We start from the raw sequence: 24,764 nt of genomic DNA, 5'->3' as shown, positions 1-24,764 counted from the left end.
ATTTAATAAAGGGGTTGTAAAGGTACATGTGTTTTCACATTAATGCATTAAGGTGAAAAAACATCAGAGGATTAGTGGCCCCCCTGTTTACTTACCTGTCCCCTCGAAAGTCCAGCGCTTCTCGGCTCATTCATTGGTTGATTGAAAGCAGCGCAACTGTCAATCACATCCAATGACACGGCACGCCGGGGCCGAGTGATACAGTGAGTGGCTATAGCCACCGGCTGTATCACGGGAGCACGACCACAAGAACTAACCACCATGTAAGCTCGCTCACATGAAGGTGGTTAGTTCTTGCGGGGAGGAGCCGAGAGAGCCGCTGAGGGACCCCAGAAGACCAGGTTTGGGGCCACTCTGTGCAAAACGAGCTGCACAGTGAAGGTAAGTATGACATGTTTGTTAATTAAAAAAAAAGTACCTTTACAATCCCTTTAACGGATTCGGTTTAAGAATTAAAAAAATGATATGCCCTCCACAAAGGCAACAGATACGTTACTCCAACACAGTTTATAGGTCACATATGGCAGTAAGTACCGTATTTATTGGCGTATACCGCGCACTTTTTTGCCCAGGGCAAAATCGTGGGTGCGCGATATACGACGATTCCCGCGCCGAGTTTGAACCACTGCGCCGGCATATACCGAGCGCAGTACACTCGGGCAGGCTCCTCTCGCGGTCACATCCTGGACGCACAGGACGTGACCGCGAGAGGAGCCGAGCCTGCCCGACTATACCCGAGTGTACTGCGCTCGGTATATGCCGGCGCAGTGGTTCAAACTCAGCGCGGGAAGCGGGGATTGAGTGGGGAGGACACCACGATGGCCGCAGAAGGACGCCGGACCCGACGAGGAGGACACCACCGAAGCTACAGACGGACGCCGGACCCGACGAGGCCGCCGATGGACGCCGCGCAAGACACCAAAACTGTAAGTACTAAAATGTTTTTTTTTTACAGGAATGCGGGTCCACATTAGGGGTGCGCGCTATACGCCGGAGCGCGCTATACCCTTATAAATATGGTAATTCGGTTTTTCACTATTTACCAATAGTGGCTGTATTAAATTCCCGACAATCATTTAAGAACACGCTTTACTTCTTTAAAATACATAAATTACTTTGAAATTCCAGTTTAGGTTATTTGAGTGAGCTACAAGCATTAGGAGAGTTTCGAGTAGGTGTCCACAGTGGGAAGTTGTTAACTAGTAGATGTTCCACTCCTTATGCTATGCAGTCAGAACACAGCAGGACTATTTATAGGCTTTGACTGTGTAATTAGCTGATGAACTTGAGTTACATTGTAAGAAGGTGATGTGCTACTATGAGGATCAGGGGGGTTATAGTAGGTACTGATACACTGTACGAGTATGTAAATCCCCCAAAAGCAGGATTCACTCTTCTGCTCTGAATGTGGTATTCTCAGAAGAAAACCTACATTTTTCCTTTTAGGGTATTTTAAAGAAGATATGCATAATTAATACAGAATTCATAAAATTACTGATCCTCTTTTGAAGTAAACAATTGAGCGTATGTACCAATATTTTTGCTTGAGGCCCTTGTGTATTCGATGGAATCTTGCAGTGCACTGGAAAGTTTTACTGATGTGGAAACAGAAGTTTTTTGTTTAATCAAATGTCTAAAAGATAAAGATTTAAAGTGGTTCTAAAGGCAGAAGTTTTTTTTACCTTGATGCATTGTAAAAACCTTCTGGATTCAGCTGTACCACCCCACCCCCCCCCCACACTTACCTGAGCCCGATCTCAATCCAGTGTTGTGCCAGAGCAGTGTCTCTCTCCTCTCTCTCCCCCTTCTTTACATGGAGGCTGCAGCGTGTGTGATTGGCTCCTCCTGCTGTCAATCACAGCAGAGGGCAGGGCCAAGTCATGTCTATGAACAGACAGAACATGGTTTGGGATCGAGCCCATGCAAGCGTGTTGCTATTGGGGCACTCAGAAAACGGGAGGAGCCAGAAGAGCTGAGGGGACCCAGAAGAGGAGGATTGGGGCCGCTCTGTGCAAAACCACTTAAAGCAGGCAATATACAAAAATGATTCAATGTAAAGAGAGAGGGCTTGTAATCTAAGGGAAATATTTAACTTTAACCACTTAAATACAGAGCACTTTCACCCCCTTAATGCCGAGGCCATTTTTCAGCTTTCAGTGCTGTCGCACTTTGAATGACAATTGCGCGATCATGCAACACTGTACCCAAAATTATTTTAAATAATTTTCTTCACACAACTAAAGAGTTCTTTTTGTGGTATTTAACCCTTTCGAGCCATGTTTGCGTTTTTTGCACGTTTCAAAAAATAATTTTTGGCCTGAAGATTCCACAAAACCCCAAACATTATATATTTTCTGAAAGCAGACACCCTAGAGAAGGGATATGCAATTAGCGGACCTCCAGCTGTTGCTGAACTACAAGTCCCATGAGGCATAGCAAGACTCTGACAGCCACAAGCATGACACCCAGAGGCAGAGGCATGATGGAACTTGTAGTTTTGCAACAGCTGGAGGTCCGCTAATTGCATATCCCAGCCCTAGAGAGTAGTTCCAATTTTTTATGTCACACAATATTACGGCAAATGTCTAGGAAATGCAATATTTCATCAAAAAACACACTAATCTGAATTGTAGGGCAAATGAACGCAAAACATTACCCAACATTTTTGGTAAAATATAAAAGACAAGGTTACGCCGAGTAAATAGATGCCAAACCTTAAAAAAAAATTGGTGCCCCTAAAATGGCGTCAACCTTCAGTACCCTATATTTTCTTTAGGCGATGCTCCAAAGGCCCTAGAAACATTGCCCTAGCCTAATCCGGAAGTGAGAGGAAATCACCCCAAAGTGAGGAAAATTTGGGATTTTCTTTCATTTCAGTTATAACAGTCACTGGGACAAATAGAGAAGGGGAATCTCCCTAATGGTGGCAGACGGCAATAAAAACCTGACAGGTGTTGTAATCCCTCCTCTCCATCCAAAATAAAAAAGTTTTGCCTTCAGTTATACTTTAACGAGATCAGTCATTTAATAAAGATCTGCCTAACTTATAAGCTGACAATTAGAGGGCCAAGTAAATGTATGAAAACCCCTTGGAATTAACTGTTTTTTCTTCAGTAATTTGCCATAAAATGTGATCTAATCCTCATCTTAATCTCAATAGACACACACACACACACACACAAAGTACTTAAAGGAGCAGTAAAGGAAACAATTTTTTTTGCTGAAATGACTGTTTACAGGGTATAGAGACATAATAGTTAACCGATTCCTTTTAAAAATGATTAAAAATAGATAAAAATCAATCATATAATGTGCCTGCAGTTTAGTTTTGTTTTTAAACTAGTTTCATGTTTCTGTGAAGTACAGAGACACACAGAACAAAAACAAACAAACACAGGGCAGTGTTTGTTTTTAAAATGAATCTGATTGGTTCTGAGGTGTTTTAGACACACAGTAATCACACCTCCTTGATCATGGACCACAGTGAAAAGCTAGCATGAGTTTTTTCATAAGGAGCCAGACAAGCAGGAAGTTTGGAGATCAGAGAAGGATTACAGCTACTTCAAAGCAAAAACGAACAATGAAGACATGAAACCAGGACTGCAGTAAGGTAAAGGAAGCTATTTAGCTAAAAAAAAATTCCTTTAGTGACCCTTTAAGCTAATAACACACAATCCGTTCTAATTTTTCAGGTCTTTATTGAACACACCCAATACAATGCTGAAGGAAAAGTTTGGACGTGTGGTTTAGACCTACTTTGATTGATAAAAGACACTCAAACATTTAAAGATTGCTGTTCACAAGAAGCATTAGCTGATGTGAACCATGTTTTGCAAAAAAGGAGCTCCCTGAAGACATACGATCAAGAGTAGTTGATATTCATCAGGCTGGAAAAGGATGAAAAGCAATCTCAAAGTGTTTAGACACCCATCAGTCAATAGTTAGACAAACTGTCTATAAATGGAGAGTTTACTGTTGTGGCTACTCTTCCTAGAAGTGGGCGCCCAGCCAAGTTCACTCCCAAGGCACAGCACAGAATTCTCAATGAGGTAAAGGAGAACCTATGAATAACACCTAAAACATGAAGACATCACTGAAACTGGAAAACATCCCTGTTCATGAGTCTACCATACATAAGTCTTTGAACAGGCAGAGGGTCCATGGCAGAACACCATGGAGGAAGCTGCTGCTTTCTAAAAACAAAATATGCTGCGCCGCTGAAGTTTGCCAGCAGTCATTGCTGCCAAAAGAAGGTTTGATCAGCTATTGCCAGCAGTCATTGCTGCCAAAAGAAGGTTTGATCAGCTATTAACGCCAAGAGTTCACCTACTTTTTCCTCCAGCACTATGAATTTTTAATGGGTGGGTTCAATAAAGACACAAGAAATTTGAATTGTTTATGTGTTATAAGCTTAAGCATGTTGCCTGTGTGAACATAATGAACATACCACCTTAATCTTAGTATATTCAAGGCTTGTGCTATTTGTTAGAAAAAGAAAAAGAAAAAGCAAGATTCATTCCATCACGGGAATATCATATTTGACCACTTGTGCTTTGCTTTTTTCTCTGCGTTGGAAACAATTCTCTTAGGATGTGGTTTATCTTGATCAGCACATCCCAAAAGAAAGTAAATATTTTCAATGCAATGTGTATGTGTATATATATATATATATATATATATATATATATATATATATATATATATATATATATATATATAATCAGCTTCTTTCATAGGCAAGAGGCAAGAGTAGAGCACAGAGAAAAACATTCCTCAACATTTTATTAGAAACTAAACACCATACAGAAAAACTGATACATGGAAGAAGACAGCACCATGGCTACAGTCACATAGGAGGGCATATATACAGGTATTGATCAGTAAGAGGCTCCAGCTTACCCATCACAGAGACATCATATTCTATCAGTAAGGTGGCTTCCTGGCCACATTGCTTCAGAATACTCATGGCTTCAGCATGTGTTGTTCCATGCAGACGGATTCCATCCACGCTCAGCAGCCTGTCACCTGGTTTGATTGTGCCCTCCCTGGAAAATGATGAAGGAAACAATCTTTATTAATTTAATGTAATGCGGTTTAGAGATAATAGCCACTTAGGCAAAGTGATTCCCCAGTGCCATTCATAACATTAATCCCACTTGTCCATACTCTTAACATTTACATTGACAGTTACCAAACGCGAGGTCACCGCAGAAAAGAAATTGCTATAATCGGAAAATCAGTGATGTGAAAATAACTGCTTATTATTAGGTAATGAAGACCAAGTATAACAATAAGGGCCTTTTCTTAGACAAAATCAGGTTGACGTAATCTGGAATAAAGGGTTAAAGATGAAGCTGGATTAATATGTGTTTTTGGCATACTGCACCAGGGACATCTAATGAAGGGTCTCCTGCATCCTGTTGGCTACTTCCTATTGTCGAATTCCTCTGTTCACTAATAATGAAGCTTTCTCAAAGTTGTGAATTTCTGGTGCTGCAGGGGTAATGGGCAGTGGCTGCGAAAGCTTCCTTTACATCTACACTCCCCTTTTTCTTCCATCGGAAAGACTCATTGTAGGGGGCATGGCTGACCATGGAAAAGTGAGGATGTGCAAGACAGAGCTTTGTACCATAAGGGCAGATCACTTAAGACAATAGGGTGCTGCGAGCAACCTTTCAGACACCCTACTCTTGTCAAAGCACGGAAAGCAGTTTGGCACACCCCCCACGATGCCTTCAAAGCATCTATTTATTTTTTAATACAGCATGCGCTGAGCTCTTGGACACGCCAAGATTAGGGATGAGCTCCGGCATGTTCGCAAAACCCCACTTGCAGAGGCCGTCAGGAAGTTGTCCCGATGCACACCTGCAGATATCGGGAAATGTCTCACTGCCTGTGATTAGCACAGTGCAGTGCCACAGGCTCTGCATGTGGGGGTTTGCGAACACGCCTGAGCTCTTCCTTATCCAAGATCAAGGATGGCACCAGTTCCATCATCTCTCCCAACTCTTCGAAGAAAATTGCAGATCAGCCAGTAACTGCCCAATGGGATGGTCAAGCTCTCACACCCCTGAGAGAACAGTATTGCCAATGCCCCAGTCATTAAGCCATTGACCTCACCAGCCTACTCCGATGCCTCAGGAGGATCCATAACCTGGAAACATGAGACACTCGCAGCTCAAAGAGATATACTGTACAGGCATGGCTCGCATCCTTACTTATAAGTGTTGACATTCAACAGTCCCTGAAACATGTACAGTGGGCCTAAAGAATTGAATAGTCCCTGAAACATGCAAACAAGGAACTAGAGGAACACACTGCCCAAACAGATGCCATGGCCCAGTTGCTCAAAACAACTGCCTCCTCACAGGAAACCTGTATCAGCCCTAAAGTCTGCCACCTTCGACAGAAAGATGCCACATATAAATGGAGATACCCATTTGACTTCATTATCAAAAGATCAAGTAGACAATTCATTCTTTGCACTGCAAAGCAACTACACCATTTCTTTACCTTCCTGAACTCAGCAATGATCCAGCTTCAGAACTGGCTGGACCTACCAGTAGACAACTGAGAGCTTGACCTGTTGGCACCTCTGAGACCACAAAGCAGACATTTTAGATTCAGACCATCAACAATCATGTGACAATCGTGTGATTCCATCCAACGGCCAGCGAAACATAACTTCTTTGTCCTAGGAAAATATGTCTTCTACAGAACAGGTACTTGGCACTGCCACAACCTATGTGCCTCTGAGCTACATCCCACTCCACTACAGACTGGGTAAGAAGATTTACATTAATTTCAGACCACCTTGTGTCACCACTTTTAGGCAGTTATAACGTTTTTGAAGGTCAAACTCAAAGAAGATATGACAATACCACACTACCCTCAAGATGGGCGATCTAGTACTTATCTCTAAGAGATAACCTCACTATATTATAAGTACTATACAGGGTGGTTGTAACTGGCAATTGCTTTATCTGCAGAGAATGCAGAATAGACGGGTTAACCTTAGTTTTGCAGTCTATATGTGTTTGCCTTACAAGAAGATACATCCAAGTTGTCGTACTTTTAAATGTTGTTTAGAAGGCTTTCCTGGTTTGTGATATTGTGTCTTAATCTGCTTTAGGGACAGTTCACACCACAATTTCTGTGTTCCGGGTACATGTCTGCAGGCATGTTTACACTTGTTTTTGATGCATTCCAATGCGTTTTTGATGCCACTCCCCCCTTTTTTACATCTCAATTCAGGGCAGGGCATTCTGGTGCATTTCGCCACTTCCCAGATGCATTCCATACAAAAATACTTTTGCTGACTGCACCGGAACGCACTGCACTGGTGTGAGCTAGGGCCAATGAAATACATGGAAAATGCTGTGCATGTGTTTTGATGCAGAATAAAAAACAGCCCTTAAGCTCTAGTAAAGAGTCTTTAACCACCCAACACCTTGTAACCTTCACCGAAGACACGCTGGGATTCTCCTGGTTGATCGATACAGTTGCAGTGGACTCCTTGGCTAGGAAGTGACATAATGAGCTTGATCTGCTCCTTGGGTTGTGGTGAATGGAGGGGGAAAACCTTGGGAGCTACATGGGAAGCTGTACCTAACATCTGGATACATTTTCTGGCAATCCTGCTGTGGACGCTACAGTGATTCCCTGAATGGGTCAACTTCCGTCCTCTTCTTTACTCTCCCACTGCCACATTTTATTTTAGAAGGCTGGTCCTCGAGCCCATGGCTCTCATGGTGTTCAGTGAACATACAAATAATGAGCTTGGTGGAAATCAAAAGCAGAATTCTATAGTTTCAAAGCATATCATACTGGAGACAACAGATTGCCAATGGTCAGCACTCTCACAGCTCTAGGAGAATAGCATACCATACCACATCACTTTTAGTAAGTTTAAAAATGTTTTTAAAGAACTAAAGGGGAAAGCTCTAAACACAGTAGGAAATGGGAGAGTGGCTTAGGTCCTAAGAACTTAGATTGTAACAGAGTTTGATGTTTTTCTTCTGGTTCAGCAAGTTAAAGTGGTTGTAAACCCTCACATATATCTAGTGAATTGAATAGCCTCACATGATACACAGAGATGAAACAAATCCTTCCACATAGGTTTTACTTGTATATCTGCTGACTTTCCCTTTCTACACTGGAAAGTGCAGATCGTGTATTTGGGGTTACTCAGAGGCACTTTGAATGTGATTGCTTAATTCTGAACACAGCTACATCCACAGTTATAAGAGGGTGTGCACACATATGCAATCACATTATTTAATTTATTTTTTATTTTTACCTCCCCACTTCTAAAAGATTTCAGTTTGTTTTCCAATCGAGTTGTACAGTTTATAGGTCACATTCAAGGTGGAAAAAGTTCTGAAATTATTTATCTGTGTCTGTTACATCACAAAAACCTGACATTTTAACAGGGTTGTGTAGACTTTTATATCCACTGTATTAGAATTGGTAAGCTGCAGTTTAATACATCTTTGTTTTTGCATCCATTACCACATGACTTTTTCCAAAGTGATCCTCAGAAATCTCAAACACAACAAGCATTGATGGATTCACCACGAGAAGCAATAGGCATGTACCTATATGAGGCAAAGAGGCAGCTTTTCTCTTATCTGAATACAGTCACAGTGTTCTAAGCTGGGTTAGTACCAAAAAACCTAGAAAAATTTCCACGTAAAGAGGTGACACTAGCAGGCGGCTTTTGTTTTGGACAGCATAAGTTGATGGCCTACCGGATCTAGGTCTGATAAAAGGAACAGCATTAGGATTGAAAAATAAAACAATTTTCATCCGTGCACTCCATTTCTAGTAGCGCAGATCAATATTTTCCCACCAGACAGGAGAATCTCTTTCAGAACAGATTTCTGCTCATTACACACAGAACCCTCTATAAATTATTGTGTTATAACTGCTACCACTTATTTCAGGCATCAAAACAGAACAAAAAAGTTGCGCTATAACATTTCAGGAAATGCTGCAAAACACTGTAAAATCTAAATGACTGCTTAGGCTGGCTGGAATACTAAATAGCTTTGAGACCATACCCATTATCCTGCAGCAGAAAACAGCCATATATGTCTACACGGCGGTGTGTTTTGACAGAAAGTTTGTTATTTTTATTTCATCAGCTTGGTTAGCAAGAACGTTCTAGTATTGTCTTGCTATCTTTGAATAATAGTAACTATTGTTGTCATATGTCTTCTTTATTGCATTGTGTCTGGGAATACACTGTCATTGTGTAAACCAATGGTAATAGCAGATAACGGATGCAGGGGATGAGGAATAAGCATCCTCTGCAGATCTTTTTTGGCAGTGCTGCTTTTAATACATAGTAAGGACTTGCACATTCATTATATTTGCTTATAACATTTGATGCATAGCTTATCTGTTTGTGTGCCAGAATAACCCAGATCCATCTGTATTGCTGCAGAAAGATGTATTGTACCTGTCAGCTGGTCCTCCAGGTCTAACGCAAGTTATTACAACAGGACGAGATTTATTCCTGTCCTCATGTGCACCTCCTGGAAAAAAGGAAAGAGAATACACTTATTGCTCTGAGCACGCACACGCATCCTGCTCGCGGCTTCATAACCTCAAATACATTAGTCTTCACTATTCGACACAAATATCACATTCAGTCTTTCTTGGCCACTAAACATTCAGCTATGGCAATAGAATTAGAGAACATGAAAGATTACTGTCAGGTTGGCTGGCAACAAAACACAGAGCTGTAAAGGTCACTAGAAAGAAACAAGCAGGATGCACAGATCACACAACAATCTTAAAATGTTAGCTTTAAAAAAAAAGAAAACGTAAACAAACAGAACTATAAAGCATGATATACAAAGCTACTTCTATTGAAAGCTATAGCAAAAACATCTCTCTGACAAATCAGGTGGCCTTAACAGTATAGAATGATATGAGATCTGCTTACTGTATTATATGATGTATATTGGTACTGCTGTCATATTGTGCATGTTTGGTTCAAAACTCCAAAAATGTAGCAGATATTTTCTATAGAAATCTAACTCATGTCTATGTGGAATGTCAATTAAACCCGTACCTCACACAATAGATTTGGGCATTAGATACTAGACATGTGCACACTGAAATATTTTGTTTTGGAATTTCGTTTTCGTCCGAAAAATTTATTTAGTTACTCCCGAAATTCGTTTTTATTTATTTAGTTTAGTTAAAAAATGCATTCGTCAAGCTATAGAAGAATTCTAATGTTGTATGACACTAGTAATAATTATATTTATAAATTATCATTACTAGTCAACCAACATTTGAATTCTTCTATAGCCTATTGGCTGAGCATTTGACCGGAAATGTACGATTGTAGCGTTGTACAGTTTAGCTGCTTGTCGAATCTTCTTAGGACCCGTACACACGAGGAGACATGTCCGATGAAAAAGGTCCACGGACCGTTTTCATCGGACATGTCTCCTGGGAGCTTTTGGTCTGATGTGTGTACACACCATCAGACCAAAATCCCCACGGACAGAGAACGCGGTGACGTAGAAGACACCGATGTTCTCAAACACGGAAGTGCAATGCTTCCACGCATGCGTCGAATCAATTCGACACATGCGCGGGATTTCGGGACGCTGGTTACACGTCATAACCAGCGGACATGTCCGATTAGGTGTACTAACCATCGACCATGTCCGACGGACATGTTTCCAGCGGACAAGTTTCTTAGCTTGCTAAGAAACTTTTGTCCGCTGGAAACCTGTCCGCTAGGCCGTACACACGGTCGGACATGTCCGTGGAAACTGGTCCGCGGACCAGTTTCAGCGGACATGTTCGACCGTGTGTACGCGGCCTTAGAACTTTCAACAGACACCATAAGCCTTCAATGACAGATTCAACGTTTGTATGTTTTTTGCTGCTTCGTAGAATCTTCATCGTTAATGTCGAATGGTCTACCCCAACACTGTCTCTATAATGTCGAATCTTTCCTCTCTATGTAGAATAATCTTGGACTAATAGAGTTAAGGTTAGGCACATTCGACCACAGGTTCGATAGACACAGATTGCTATTGTCAGCGTCATGTCGAATCTCCTATCTATATTGAACTGTTGTAGCAACGAAAACGAAAATAAAGCATTTTTTTTTATGTCGGATCTTTCGGATTCTACGCATTAGTTTTCGTTTGTTAAAACGATAATGAAAATACCCGAAATTCGGATGAAAACGAATGCACATGTCTATTAGATACTTTTAAAACAGGTAGACGATCTGTTGTTCATCTGCTCCAAATCTGTAGGAACATTGGATGATTTATTATCATTTTAAAATAACAATTTACAGAAGATTTTTTTTTAAATCCAGAGCTTCATAAATTGCAACACTAAAAACGTGATTAATTTGATTACTTGTAAAATGTGTGCAATCAAGTATGTGGATCACACAACTAGAAGGCTACGGGATCGCTTACATGATCATGTCTAAGACAGAGAAAGCACTAGTGTTGCTAGACACTTTAATGAGTTTCATGGAGGTGACACCACCATATTACAAATACAGGGAATTTAAAAAGTTGTCACCCCTAGGAGAGGTAGAGATAACTTTAAAATTCTCTGTAAAAGGGAAGTCTTTTAGATATTTTCCCTCCAAACAAGGATTCCAGGAAGTTTACATTTTGAGTGGGACTTGACTTCCTTTATGATTAGGATATTTTATGTTTCATTATTTTCTTTTTCTTATACTATATATGAACCTGCAATGACTTTTGCCTTTCCTCCTCTTTTCGTGTTTTTTTTTTTTTTGTAAAATGGCAATGTAGAGGTTATTGTATATATTCTTAATATAGGGATTTTTGTTCTATATACTAGCATACATTTTTTCGCTGTATTGACACATAGGGGGCATTGTATTATCATGTGCTTTGGTGGTGTGTAGGTACCTTTATTTTGTTTTTTATTTATGTTTGTAAGAACAACAAAATCTTTATATGTGTAGCACTACCCCCGTAGGAGCTGCTGGTTAGTTTTGGGCCTGCACATTACCTCAACATTGGTTGTCTAGGGGAAGAAAGTCTCAAAGAACTCCAATGTCCACACAAGATGTAAAACCTCCAACTGTCAGGTTTTATTTGTTTTGCTCAAAACTTGAAGAAGGTAGAAGGTTGAAGGGGAAGGTTCAGGTACACGGTACAGATCACTGGGAAAAATCCCCTAAAACTTCAAAGTCATTCACCACTCCCTCTTGAGTGGGTATTGCTCACCCGGATAGACCCCTCTCACCTGGCCTAGCAGCCGGAATGATGTACGAACCAACTCGATAACAGTCTCTGCCACAAACTGATTGAGAACAAATTAACAGTCCGGAATCCTCTGCCACAGGATGTAATGCCCGAACTTCCAGCCGTACAGTTTAAAGAGCCTTTAAGCCAAACCGGCGAACTGTAGGACAACTTGAGTCGTGGATCCCTCCTTAATAAGGTCACCAGGCCTATACCGAGACATAAGCCTTTCGCTTGGTCACCTCCAGGGCAGGTCCTCCCATGGTTTCCTCCATTAAGTGTAGCTTCCTTCTCTTAGATGGACAGCTTGAGACCCCTCTTGACCTGTAGGCCCCAGTCAGCATAACTGGGCCTAGTGATAGAGATGCAGCCTCGGGCCAATGTGGTCCCGGGGCTGGAAATCATGCAACACATATCTTGTGCCAGGAGGGCCACAAGGCCAAGGACCCCAAAATATGGCGTCTGCCCTTTAAGTATCCCTTCCGGGCATGCACAGCGGGGCACCACTCCCACTGGGCTACTCCCGAGGAAAGATACTGAATGATCTTTGGCTTGCCTGTGTTCCAACACCGACCTGTGTAGGTATCGCCACCTACAGGAAACAGTGGGAAAATGCCATCAGGCACAGCCACTGCCAGGACAGAGGCTAATTTAATATAAATCATACAGTCTGAGCCACATTATCGGCTCAGACACCCACTAAATTGAACATAGCGCCCAGTCATTTAGGAGCAGGGCTCTACATATGTGTAATATATATTATTTTGCAGGGTGAGTGTATGGTTTTGCTTTCTGCAGAGCGTACAGACCCTTGCTTTTTTATTTATATTTTGTCTTTAACATATGCTGCATATTCTCATTATCATTATTTTTTTTTATTTTTTTTTCAGATTTTCTGTTTATTTCGTGGAGGAATGGGTTTACCATAAATGGTTTGCTTGTTACTTTCAAATGGGAACAGCAGATTGATGTCACTGGACTTCACCACCTCATTATCTACACCTGCGTGATCAAGTGATATTTTATATATATGTGTGTATGGTGGTTGTGTTCAGTATGGTATTAACGTTTGAAACCCATTACCTTTGTTTCTCCTGCCAACATGCTTGTAGGGCCTGTTTTTATTGATGTTTTTATCAATAAATAAGCTTTATTTGCATCACATGGGTGTGCAGCCGTCCAAATATTTCTCCTCTACACCTGGGCCATATTGGAAGAAGAGGGATTGTCTTGGGCTGCACATAAAATACACTAAGACCCCTTTTCACACTGGGGCGTTTTTCATGCGCTTTAGCGTTAAAAAAAGTGCCTGTAAAGCACCTGAAAGAAGCTGAATCTGCAATCTCAATGTGAAAGACCGAGTGCTTTCACACTAAAGCGCCTGAAAAACGCCCCAGTGTGAAAGGGGTCCAACAATAAGGATAGCCGATGAGCAGAAAAAGTCGGGCAGATAACAAGTTAAAAATCACTGAGATAATGTATCTACCACCAATGTTTTGATATACTAATGCATCAGTTTCTGCTTTGATGTATGTAGCAGCAATTCTCAATAAATTCTCAAGGTGTTCATCAGATATTTTGGTTCTAAGTTTTCCCTTTGTGTGCTTCATCCTTGAAAACTGTTGCTCACATGTATAGAACTGAGGATATGAATAAAATGTGATTATGAAGAGTGGGATATTTTTCTTTGGGAAAATAAAACTTAAAAATAAAGAATAAAAGTACAGTAAAGAGAAAAAGCATTTTTTTCTTCAGCTGCATGTGTCTGCTAAGTGTAAATGCATTTTTACAAAAAAAACAAAAAACAAACCATATTTGGCATTTCAAAGCCTTGTTTATTCGCCATTTGCACTTAGGCTGTAATATATGCTTTTTAAACAAAATCATTGAAAGTAAAAAAATAAATAAAAAATCGTCAACATTTTTAGTTTATGATTTTGTGTTGGGTCACATTCATAGTGGTCTTGGGCCACACGCAGCCTGTAGACACAGGTTGGACACCATGCTTTAACAGGTCAACTTTGTCAGGCTGGGGAGTAGATAGATGAGTATAATGCATGATTATCTTAAAGCCACTAAGAGCTCCCTCTATTATCTATTCGAAAAAAGTCAGGACAAAATCACTTTATGAATCATTTAATAGAATAAATCATACGTTTTCTGTAAAAATCATGACATGACACAAATAATTAAATAATTATGGCCAAAAGAAAAACAAAGTGTGGTCACATTGGTGGCCACTAGACTGCCATATGCAAACATTTAAAGTAGTAGTATCACTTTAACCATAATTGCCTTTTAACTCCCCCAGGGGACTCACTATACATTGCACTTGGTCCCCTCAAAATCTGTGCTGTGGTTCAGCAGCGTGGTCAGAAAATCTGACCCACAGCTGTTCGACCACACTCTAGCAAGGAGTCTGGATATACTGAATAATAAATAACAGCTCTGGTCTTTGGTAGCAGGGTAGCTCTGGAGACAGCGTTGTCATTCACTATGGCACAAGGAGAGAAAGCCCGTCAGCACAGGGCTCCTTGTTTTTTATTGACTTATAATTCTGTCTGTGACAAAGTAATTGTGCTGTGAGGAAACAAAAGTTCCAGCACTGAAGATGGCAGAAGAAGTGACATCAGAGCCGAGGGTGTGCTCTCTGCATTAGAACAAAGCCAACAAGGAGACACAGAGCCTAGACGAGACAGCAGGAGAGGTGGTGTGCGAGATCAACACAGACCCCTGACAGAGGGAAGGTAGAAAGTGAGAAGTCAGCATACAAATGTTTTTTTTTTACTGAAGAAAAAATCCACTGTGCACTTCAAGTGCACTTGGAAGCGCAGTCGCTGAAAATCTAAGGGGGACATGCAAAAAAAAAAAAAAAAAAAAAAGGGTTTTTGCTTGCAAATGATTGGATAGAAATAGGCGGAGCTTCCCCTCATTTCAGATCTTCCCTTCAGATCTAGTGACTGCACTTCCAAGTGCACTTGCAGTGCACAGTGGATTTGCCTTAGTAAATCAACCACATAGAGTCTAGCAGGAGAGTGTAGGGGGGAAATATGTGAAGCTTGCTGAATAGACATAAAAGGGTGAAATGAGAAGTACCCAGGTGAAGTTGCAACATACAGATAGAGGTAGCAGATGTCATTCTGCACTGTACTGCTTGTATGCGTTCTTATGTATTGTAGTTTTGTATGTCTGGATTTTGTGATCAGAGACACAGAGTAATGTGCCCATGATCAAGTATCCCAGAACAATCCTGTTCTAAATTATCTGAGCATGGGCACTTTAATCTGAACAAAAAACACAATGCACAGAGAAGGGGCGCTGGCTTCACTGCTGGTTGTGCTTCCCTACAGGAACACCCATAATTTTGGCTTCAGCCTTGGGTGGAGCTACAACCAGCATTAACTGAAAAAATGATGTTCTTTTATTGCACAACCACAGCAAGGATCAAAACCACGTGGCCAGACTTGGTTCCCTAAGGGATTCAAAAACAATTTTAAGTTGTAGTGATACTTCTTTAATTAAAATCTAGGGTGTACGTAAGCTTTACCAAAAAAATATCAAAGCAGTGCAAGTCTGCCACAGGTCTTTGATGCTCATGACTGCAGACACAGGGGGTCACAAATGCACACAAAACCACAAATATTTTAGTAAGCGAGTAAACTGTAAACCGATTTGCATTAGATATGTGCCTTATTTTGTTGGTAACTAGCTTGATAAATATCCCTTAAATAATGTAATAGTTTAGTGTCTACATCAACAGCCTCAAGGGTATGGATTTTACAATCTAGTATGTGATGAAAGGCGGCAAAACAGGGCACAGAAAACAAGCTTAGAACATTCAAAGAATATTCAGTCTTTCATCAAGTGTTGGCAAATAATTGAGCAAAATGTAATTTAACATCATGTTAAAATACCTTTGAGGAGCTAACGAGGAAAAACGTGGAAACATATGTGGAAATTACAAAAGGTAATGGATTATATCCAGCCCCTAAGCTTTTATGAGCCAACTTAATTTTTTAACACAGGAAACGTTTTAAAAAGACCTGTCATGAACCTAACAATATCAAGTTGTTTCAACCATAAGTCAGGTACCAAGTGCCCATACACAACAGGATAGCAAAACGATTTTCTATGTACCCAAGGAGCCCTTGAATCCAGGTATATTCCATACATTAAAAGGCATCTCTTACTCTGTTTGTGTACGTTTTGTGCATGGAATACAATATGTATAGACAGGAAATGCAAAGCCAAACAAGCCAATAACCACTTGCTGACCGCCCTATAGCACTTTTACTGCTACAGGGCGGCAGCTGTATGCAAGAACATGTAAATATACAAGATACTGCACTTTCACTTGTAGGGGCACTACTGCTGTGAATTATCATAGTAGAAGCTGATATACAGGTCCCGGGGACTCAATGTCCTCTGGCACCTGGCGATCGTTCGTAAAACACAAGAGAACTTAGACATGCCTAGGTAAACAAGGCTCATCTCAGATCTGTGTCCCTGCGAAACAGAGACTAGAATCATCTTTTCCCTAAGTGCCGGTTCACACTACAGCGACATGAAAGTCGGCACGACTTTGCGAGGCAACTTCAAGTCGCCTCCAGGACAGGCAACTTTGCCAGTGGCCAATCAAACAATAATCAGCTCTGTGGGAGGGAGGGGTTTGCCTATAAAAACTATTTTCTCTCCCTGTAAAGTTGCTTCAGTTAAGACACTGATCTGACTTTGGAGGCGACTTCCATTGAAATGAATTGGTACAAGTCGCCTAAAAGTAGTACAGGAACCTTTTCTGAAGTCGGAGCGACGTCAGTAGTGTGCATTAAGATGGCTCTCATTCACTTTAATGTAATTCCTCACGTCGCGCGACTTGGGGCGACACAAGTCCGATTGCAAGTCGCGGTAGTGTGAACGGGCACTTAGTGAAAGCAGCACACAGTGAACACAGTTAACCCTTTGATCGCCCTAGATGTTTAACACCTTCAGAGCCTGTGTCGTTAGTACATGCATATTTTTAGCACTGATTACAGTATTGGTGTCACAGGTACCCGCAAAGTGTCAGTTAGTGTCCAATTGTCTGCCACAATATCGCAATCCTACTATAAGTCACTGATCACCGACATTACTAGTATAAAAAGAATAAATAAAAATTTCATGAATACATCCCGTAGTTTGTAGACACTATAATGTTGTTAATGTTGTTGTAAACCAATCAATATACGCTTACTGGGATTTTTTTACCAAAAACATATTGGCCTAAATTCATGCTGGTAGCTCCTCCCTTTATCTTATAACCCCCTAGGAGAAGCGCTTTCCTTGGGGAGGTTACCTTGAGGCGCGCTCCCAAGTCCAGCATTCGGGGTCCATAGACCATGTAGGACTCGGCCCTGCCCCCCAGCGCCCGCGTCATTGGATTTGATTGAATCAAGAGCTGTGACAATGGGCAGAGGGGAGGAGCAGGTCTCCGGTGGGGAAATAGAGTGACAGAAGTTTTTTCACCTTTATACATAGGATGCACATAAAGGTGAAAAAACGCCGCACACACATATACGTCGGCAGAATGGCTCAGGCAGGCAAATGGGCGTACCTGTACGTCCCTTTGAATTTCCGCGGGTCACGCAAACTCTATGTCCGCCGGGCAGAACGAGGAGATGCCTATGTAAACGAGGCATTTCCCTGTTCTGTCTAGCAACATGACAGGGATCTACTGCTCCCTGTCATCGGGAGCAGTGATCTCTCATGTTGTAAAGAGCCCACCCCCCCCCCCAGTTAGAATCACTCCCTAGGACACACTTACCCCTTGATCGCCCCCTAGTGTTTAACCGCTTCCCAGCCAGTGTCATTTATACAGTAATCAGTGGCTATTTGTAGCTCTGATCGCTGTATAAACGACAATGGTCCGAAAATAGTGTCAAAAGTGTCCGTTGTGTCCGCCATAATGTCGCAGTCCTGATAAAAATCACAGATTGCACCACTACTGGTAAAAAAAAATTACGATATTTTTTTTTAACAAAAATATGTAGAAGAATACATATAGGCCTAAACTGTGGAAGAACTTAGTTTTTTTTATATATTTTTGGGGGATATTTATTATAGCAAAAAGTAAAAAATATAGCTTTTTTTTTCAAAATGTTCGCTTTTTTTGTTTATAGCGCAAAAAACAAAAACGCAGATGTGATCAAATACCACCAAAATAAAGCTTTGTGGGGAAAAAAGGATGTCAATTTTGTTTGGGTACACCGTACAACGCATGACCGCGAAATTGACAGCTAAAGCGACGCAGTATAGAGTCGCAAATAAAAAAGCTCTGGTCAGGAAGGGTGTAAATCCTTCCGGGTGGAAGTGGTTAAACCTCAGCTCTAGGTAGATAAAAGGGACAAACATTAATGTAGCTCTTTTAATACTACAAAATTAAAAGAAAAGTGCAGAAATGAAAGAAAAAAAAAAAACTTAGCACATAGCAGGGACTGTCAGTCTTCACTTTATGCTCTACACCTCCTGCGCTCACTCTAGCAGCGGACTGTGGAAGGGAGTGGTCAGGCATCTGGGTGGATCCCAATATTATTGTTGGCATCCTTGCACACACTGGATCAGCTGTGATGTCTGCTATTGGTTGAATCTGGGTCACAGGAGTGCAGAGCTTTGGCCATATTTATCCAAGTATATTTTTAGAATACAAGTAGTCCCTGTATAGTGTAAGATGAAAAAGCAATGCTGCTTCTTTTTTCACTGTCCAGTCACAAGCTATCCAATCTGACCAGGGTTGCACCGGTGCCGATACCAAGAATTTGCACGAGTATTGGTACTCGTGCAAATGCTCCAATGCTTGATCCGATACCTGTTGTATCAGACCAGGCATCTTCAGTGTAGCAGGGGGGCCAGGAAGCCTCACAGGTGATCGGTGCGGCCAGGGGAAGTTAAATGGGGGAATCGGTGTGGCAATGGGGGCAGTTACAAGCACCTAACCCCCGGATAGCCTTTCAATAAAAGCAGCTGACAACCGCTTCTCCCCCACTCCCTCCCGCAGCTGTCAGCTGCTTTATTGAAAGGCTATAGAAGGGTGGAAAATCTGTGTTTGTAACTTCCCCCACACTGATTACCCCGACTGTCCCCATGTCCTCCTCTGGCTTCAGGTGTCCTTCTCCCTCTCTTTGCATCCTCCGGGTCCTCCTCTGTGCTCTGCGGGTCCGGTTCTGGTCCCCCCTCTGTGCTCCGCGGGTCCTCCCCCGGGTCACCCTCTGTGGGTCCCCCCCCCCAGATCTGTCATTCATAAACAGACATCATAAACACAATTTACTCTGCTCAGTTATGAATGGACAGAGTAAGTGATCACTGATTCTGTGCATTCAGAAAAGGAAGAAAAATACTGCAAAATCGTGGGTGCGTGATATACGCCGATACCCACGCCGTGTTTGAACCACTGCGCCGACATATACCGAGCGCAGTACACTCGGGTATATTTGGGCAGGCTCGTGGTCACGTCCTGTACGTCCTTTACGTGAGAGGAGCCGAGCCTGCCCGACTATACCCGAGTGTACTGCGCTCGGTATATGTCGGTGGAGTGGTTCAAACACAGCGCGGGAAGCGGGGATTTGACTCAGAGACAGCGCGGGAGGACACCACAGACATCACGATGGCCGCAGAAGGACGCCAGACCGGACCCTTGCAAGACACCAAAACTGTTAGTATAAAAAAAAAAATCCAGGAATTTCAGGGCTATATTAGGGGTGCGCGCTATACGCCGGAGCGCGTAATAGGGCGATAAATACAGTATATAAAAAAAAATCTATAAATTGTAAAAAATGAAATTGTAAAACATTTTTTAAAAATACTGGCACAGTCCACGCCTCATCAGTGCTGCATATTAGTGCCACTGTCACGCAACACAAAAAAAAAGTACTTGAACTCAGTCTTATAAAAGTGATATCGTTGCAACCCTAAATCTGACTCTAGCTGCTGTTATTTTAAAGCCCTTTTAAAATGTATATACAGTAAAATATTTTTCCTTCAGCTTATCATTGTTCTGGCTTGAAGAATATTAGACAGTTGTGACATACTGTACCTCGTATTACAAATCCGAAGGTGTTGCCTTCTTTGTGTAGTGTCACTTCCACAGTCCTAAAGATTACCCCTGATCCTTGTATAGCTGAAAAAAAAAAGAAGTGTTAAAAAAAATTCACAGAATACAAAATCTAGTTTTGCATAAACATTTTTAATGAAGTACTGTAAATGTAAACGCTACCAATGAACTTCTTGTATTTGTTCACATTTGATCTGTTAACAATATGATTGAACGTCTTATGGTATATCAATTACAGACGTACACATTTTTTTTAGTTTTCTACTAGAAATCTTTTGAGCAGATAACTTATTGTGCTCTCGGCTTGTGCATTGTGCCATCTCTTTTTTTTTTAATAAGGTAGTTTTTTCAAAGAGTTTTTCATAGAAGATTTGTTACAAACATCTCCAACAAAGAAAAAACAATGCCAAAGTAGGGTGGCACAATGAAAATTATTTCCCAGCTATCTCTGATGACTACAGTACACCTCCCTCCTATGTTATGGAAAAGAAGAGATTGGCAGGTTTTATCTTGTCCTGCCCCAGGGTGACAATACTGCTGCTGCATATATATACAGTACAGGGAGTGAACACTGTCACCCTAATGACTGAAAGCATATTTTTTTGGTTCTTGGGTTTAGATACACTAAGTTGGGGGAAGGAGAGCAACTAGCAATTTGCGAAGTCTATTGCAGTCCAGTCCAAAAGCTCGATGAACAACTATATGTATTGCTCATTATACCAGCTCTGATTGCTCATTAGGAAAATGCTCATTAAAATTCATCTATAACCATTTGTTTTCCTGCTGGAATAATTCCCCCTATTCTATTCTTCCTGACAACCATTATGACGAGGACAAAATATGATAGGAAATCAAAATGCTATAATTGCCATTAAATAGGTGGTGAGAGGAAATTTTCCAATGGGGATTCCACGTTCTCTCTGTAAAGACATTGCCTCTCTCCTCCTAGTGTTTCTCTGAGACAGCTTCCTAAGAGGATACTGACTGTTCTAATGGGCAAAAATTGCATAAATAATCACCAATCAGTCAAGAAGCCATTGGATCATACACATTTTTAGCAAAAGGATTTCAGCAGAAAAATAAGGCATGCCTGTCAAAACAAGCATTCAAGTAAAACAAAGTAATACTGGACAAGATAGAAATATAGAATTGCTGATATTTTTAGGCGTTAAAAGGTTTGGAGCGGTCACCTTTATCTTTGCTTTATTAATTATAAAATCACTTGTCAAGATGAGGGATGTGCACATCGGGTGATCAGACCCCTGATATACCATTGCTTGCTCCGGGTTAGTAACGAACCAAGTAATGAGGAAAAAAGAGAACAGCCTTGGATGCTGCACCACTAAAGTGATACTAAACAGAGAAGTGTTAATTGTTATAATTCATTCATGAATCATATCATGCCACTGTATCTTTTTTTTTAACCTCCAACTCCTTCAGCACTATTTTCACATAATCTTTTCCTGTTCTTTGGCATTTACAGGGAAGGATCATTGGGAGGGTCTTCTATCACCCTGCTGATGCATGCGCTCTCTAAAGCAGGGGTCCTCAAACTTTTTAAACAGGGGGCCAATTCACGGTGCCTCATACTGTTGGGGGGGCCGGACTATAGTTTAAAACAATATTTACCTATGCACACATCTTATTGGAAGTGCAAAAAAACAGGAAAAACCAATACAATATTTAAAATAAAAAACAACTTATTAGTATTTCACAGACTCCCCTCATCACGAAACCCCTCCCCAACACAGACCACCCTCATCACAGAGTCCTCTCCATCACAGATTTCCCACCATATTAGGCCCTCTTCAACTGACCCCCCATCACAAAGCCCCCAATAACTGACCCCCCATCACAAAGCCCCCAATAACTGACCCCCACCACAAACTCCTCTCCTTCAAAAATCCCCCATAACAGATCCTCCCCATCATAAAGCCCCCCAACACAAACTACTCTCCATCACAAAGCCCAGAATAACAGACCCCCCCCCATCACAGACCCCCATAACAGATCCCCCATAACAGATCCCCCATCACAGACTCCTCTCCATCACAGATTCCCCCCATCAAAAAGCCCCCATATCAGGTACCCCCAATAGCAGATCCCCCATCAGACTCCCCCCAACACAAAGCCCAACCAACACAAACTCCTCTCATCATGGATCCCCCCCCTCCATCACGGATCACCCCCCCTCCATCACAGATCTCCCCCCTCCATCACAGATCTCCCCCTCCATCACAGATCTCCCCCCTCCATCACAGATGTCCCCCCTCCATCACAGATGTCCCCCCTCCATCACAGATCCCCCCCCTCCATCACAGATCTCCCCCCTCCATCACAGATCTCCCCCCTCCATCACAGATCTCCCCCCATCACAGATCTCCCCCCTCCATCACAGATCTCCCCCCTCCATCACAGATCTCCCCCCTCCATCACAGATCTCCCCCCTCCATCACCGGTCCCCCCCCCCCATCACAGATCCCCCCATCGATATTACACTGCCACCCCTCCTATAACATCCCAGTACTCCACCTCTCTGCTACCTCAATCACACAAGACATGAAGCATGGCAGGTCCGGACAAAGGGCAGGACTTTGCTAGTGAAAGGCAGGCGTTTGATTGCTGACACCGCCCCGCTGCTTAACTGAAAAGACCCGCCTTTTGTACGGACCTGTCGCGTTTTTCATCTTGTGTGATGAAAAGGTATCAGAGGTGAGGGGGATTGCTGCGGTATTAAAGGGGCAGTCCGTGGGCCGGGTTAATCACACTGGCAGGCCGTAGTTTGAGGACCCCTGCTCTAAAGTGTGAGTCAGTGTCTGGCCAGCCCTGATTGGTGCTGTGTCAGTCACAAGACTAAAAAAAAGAAAAAAAGAAGCAAGATGAGCAGTTCAAATAAAATTATAAATATCAGAAAACGGTTTTATAGCTACCTTTAAATCTTTATTGAACTTAAAATGTGTGCGTTTTTGTGAATTAATATGGCGTAGACAGAGACAAAAGATCATTGATACTAGCTTTCATTTTATTCAGATTGCATTTGCACCCAAGGCTCTTTTTTTTACTTTACAGGTATTATCAAATTACATCCGATATATTTAATACTGATTTATATTAAAACCTATCTTTTTGTGAGTTTCTTAGTGAATATAGTAAAGGTAACCTTATCAGCACAATATAGCCCTCCCCTAAAGTGTTTTAACAATATAAAGACATAGAACAGAGGGAGGAAAAGGAGGGAGGGTGAAGGAGGGGGGGAGGGGAAGGAAGGAAGGAAAGGAAGGAAAGGAAGGAAAGGAAGGAAGGAAAGGAAGGAAAGGAAGGAAAGAAGGAAGGAAGGAAGGAAGGGAAGGAAGGAAGGAAGGAAGGAAAGAAAGAAAGAAAGAAAGAAAGAAAAAAAGAAGAAAGAAAGAAAGGGGGGAGGAGAGAAGGAAAGAAGGAAGAAAGAAAGAAAGTGAGAAAGAAAGAAAGAAAGAAAGAAGAAAGAAAGAAAGGAGGAAGGAAAGGAAGGAGGGAAGGAAAGAAGGAAGGATGGAAGGAAGGGAGGGAGGGAGGGATGGATGGATAAAGGAATGAAGGAAGGAAGGGAGGGAGGGAGACAGGGAGGGATGAAGGAAGGAAGGAAGGGTGGAAGGAAGGAAGGAAGGGATGGATGAAGGAAGGAAGGGAGGAAGGGTGGGAAGAAGGAAGGAAGGGAGGGAGGGAGGGAGGGAGGAAGGAAGGAAGGAAGGAAGGAAGGAAGGAAGGAAGGAAGGAAGGAAGGGAGGGAGGAAGGGAGGGAGGGAGAGGAGTGTCATTTACCACTGTGTATATGCCCACATTTGTGACACTATAGTCATGAGGGCTGTACATACAAGAAAAAGGTGGAAATGAAGAGCGTAGAAGGGAACTGAATATGAGCATGCTCTGTAGAGGACATCAGCTGGTGTAGACAATCTCAACCTGCAATGGGGACACAGAGAAAATGGAAGGGACAACTGAAGGCAGCATCAACCAGGTATATTTCATTCTACACAGAACAAATGCTTTAAATGGGTTGTAAAGTTAAAAAAAAATGTTTTTAAATAACAAACATGTTATACTTACCTCCACTGTGCAGCTTGTTTTGCACAGAGTGTCCCCGAACCTGGTCTTCTGGGGTCCCTCAGCGGCTGTCTCAGCTGCTTCACACAAGAACTCAACACCTTCAAGCTCGCATGGTGTTGAGTTCCTGCGGGCGCGCTCCCGTGATACAGCCGGTGGCTATTGCCGCTCACTGTATCACTCGGCCCCGCCCCCGGCATGCCACGTTATTGGATGTGATTGACAGCAGCGCAAGCCTACGGCTGCGCTGCTTTCAATCCATCCAGTGTAGGCAATCAACGGCCATGCTCAGAAACGAGGACGACGACGGGGGCGAGCACGGGACTTTCAAA

The 24,764-nt window shown here is 42.1% G+C and overlaps 1 protein-coding gene across 16 annotated transcripts in view; it reads right to left on the bottom strand.

Moving 5' to 3' along the window:
* GRIP1 (glutamate receptor interacting protein 1) overlaps positions 1-24,764 on the bottom strand; it is a 713,137-nt gene that overhangs the window by 140,927 nt on the left and 547,446 nt on the right. For all 16 annotated transcript variants that reach the window (XM_040344055.1, XM_040344049.1, XM_040344050.1 and 13 more), the window contains exons 5-7: positions 20,335-20,418; positions 9,464-9,539; positions 4,900-5,045 (exon numbers count right to left, since the gene is read on the bottom strand). In XM_040344055.1, the coding sequence (XP_040199989.1) occupies positions 4,900-5,045; positions 9,464-9,539; positions 20,335-20,418 (306 nt within the window). The remainder of the gene's footprint in view (positions 1-4,899; positions 5,046-9,463; positions 9,540-20,334; positions 20,419-24,764) is intronic.

The sequence above is a fragment of the Rana temporaria genome, chromosome 3, assembly GCF_905171775.1.
Source record: "Rana temporaria chromosome 3, aRanTem1.1, whole genome shotgun sequence".
NCBI lineage: Eukaryota > Metazoa > Chordata > Amphibia > Anura > Ranidae > Rana > Rana temporaria.
Note: the sequence above shows the minus strand (reverse complement) of the source record. Positions and strands in the feature narration are given on the sequence as shown.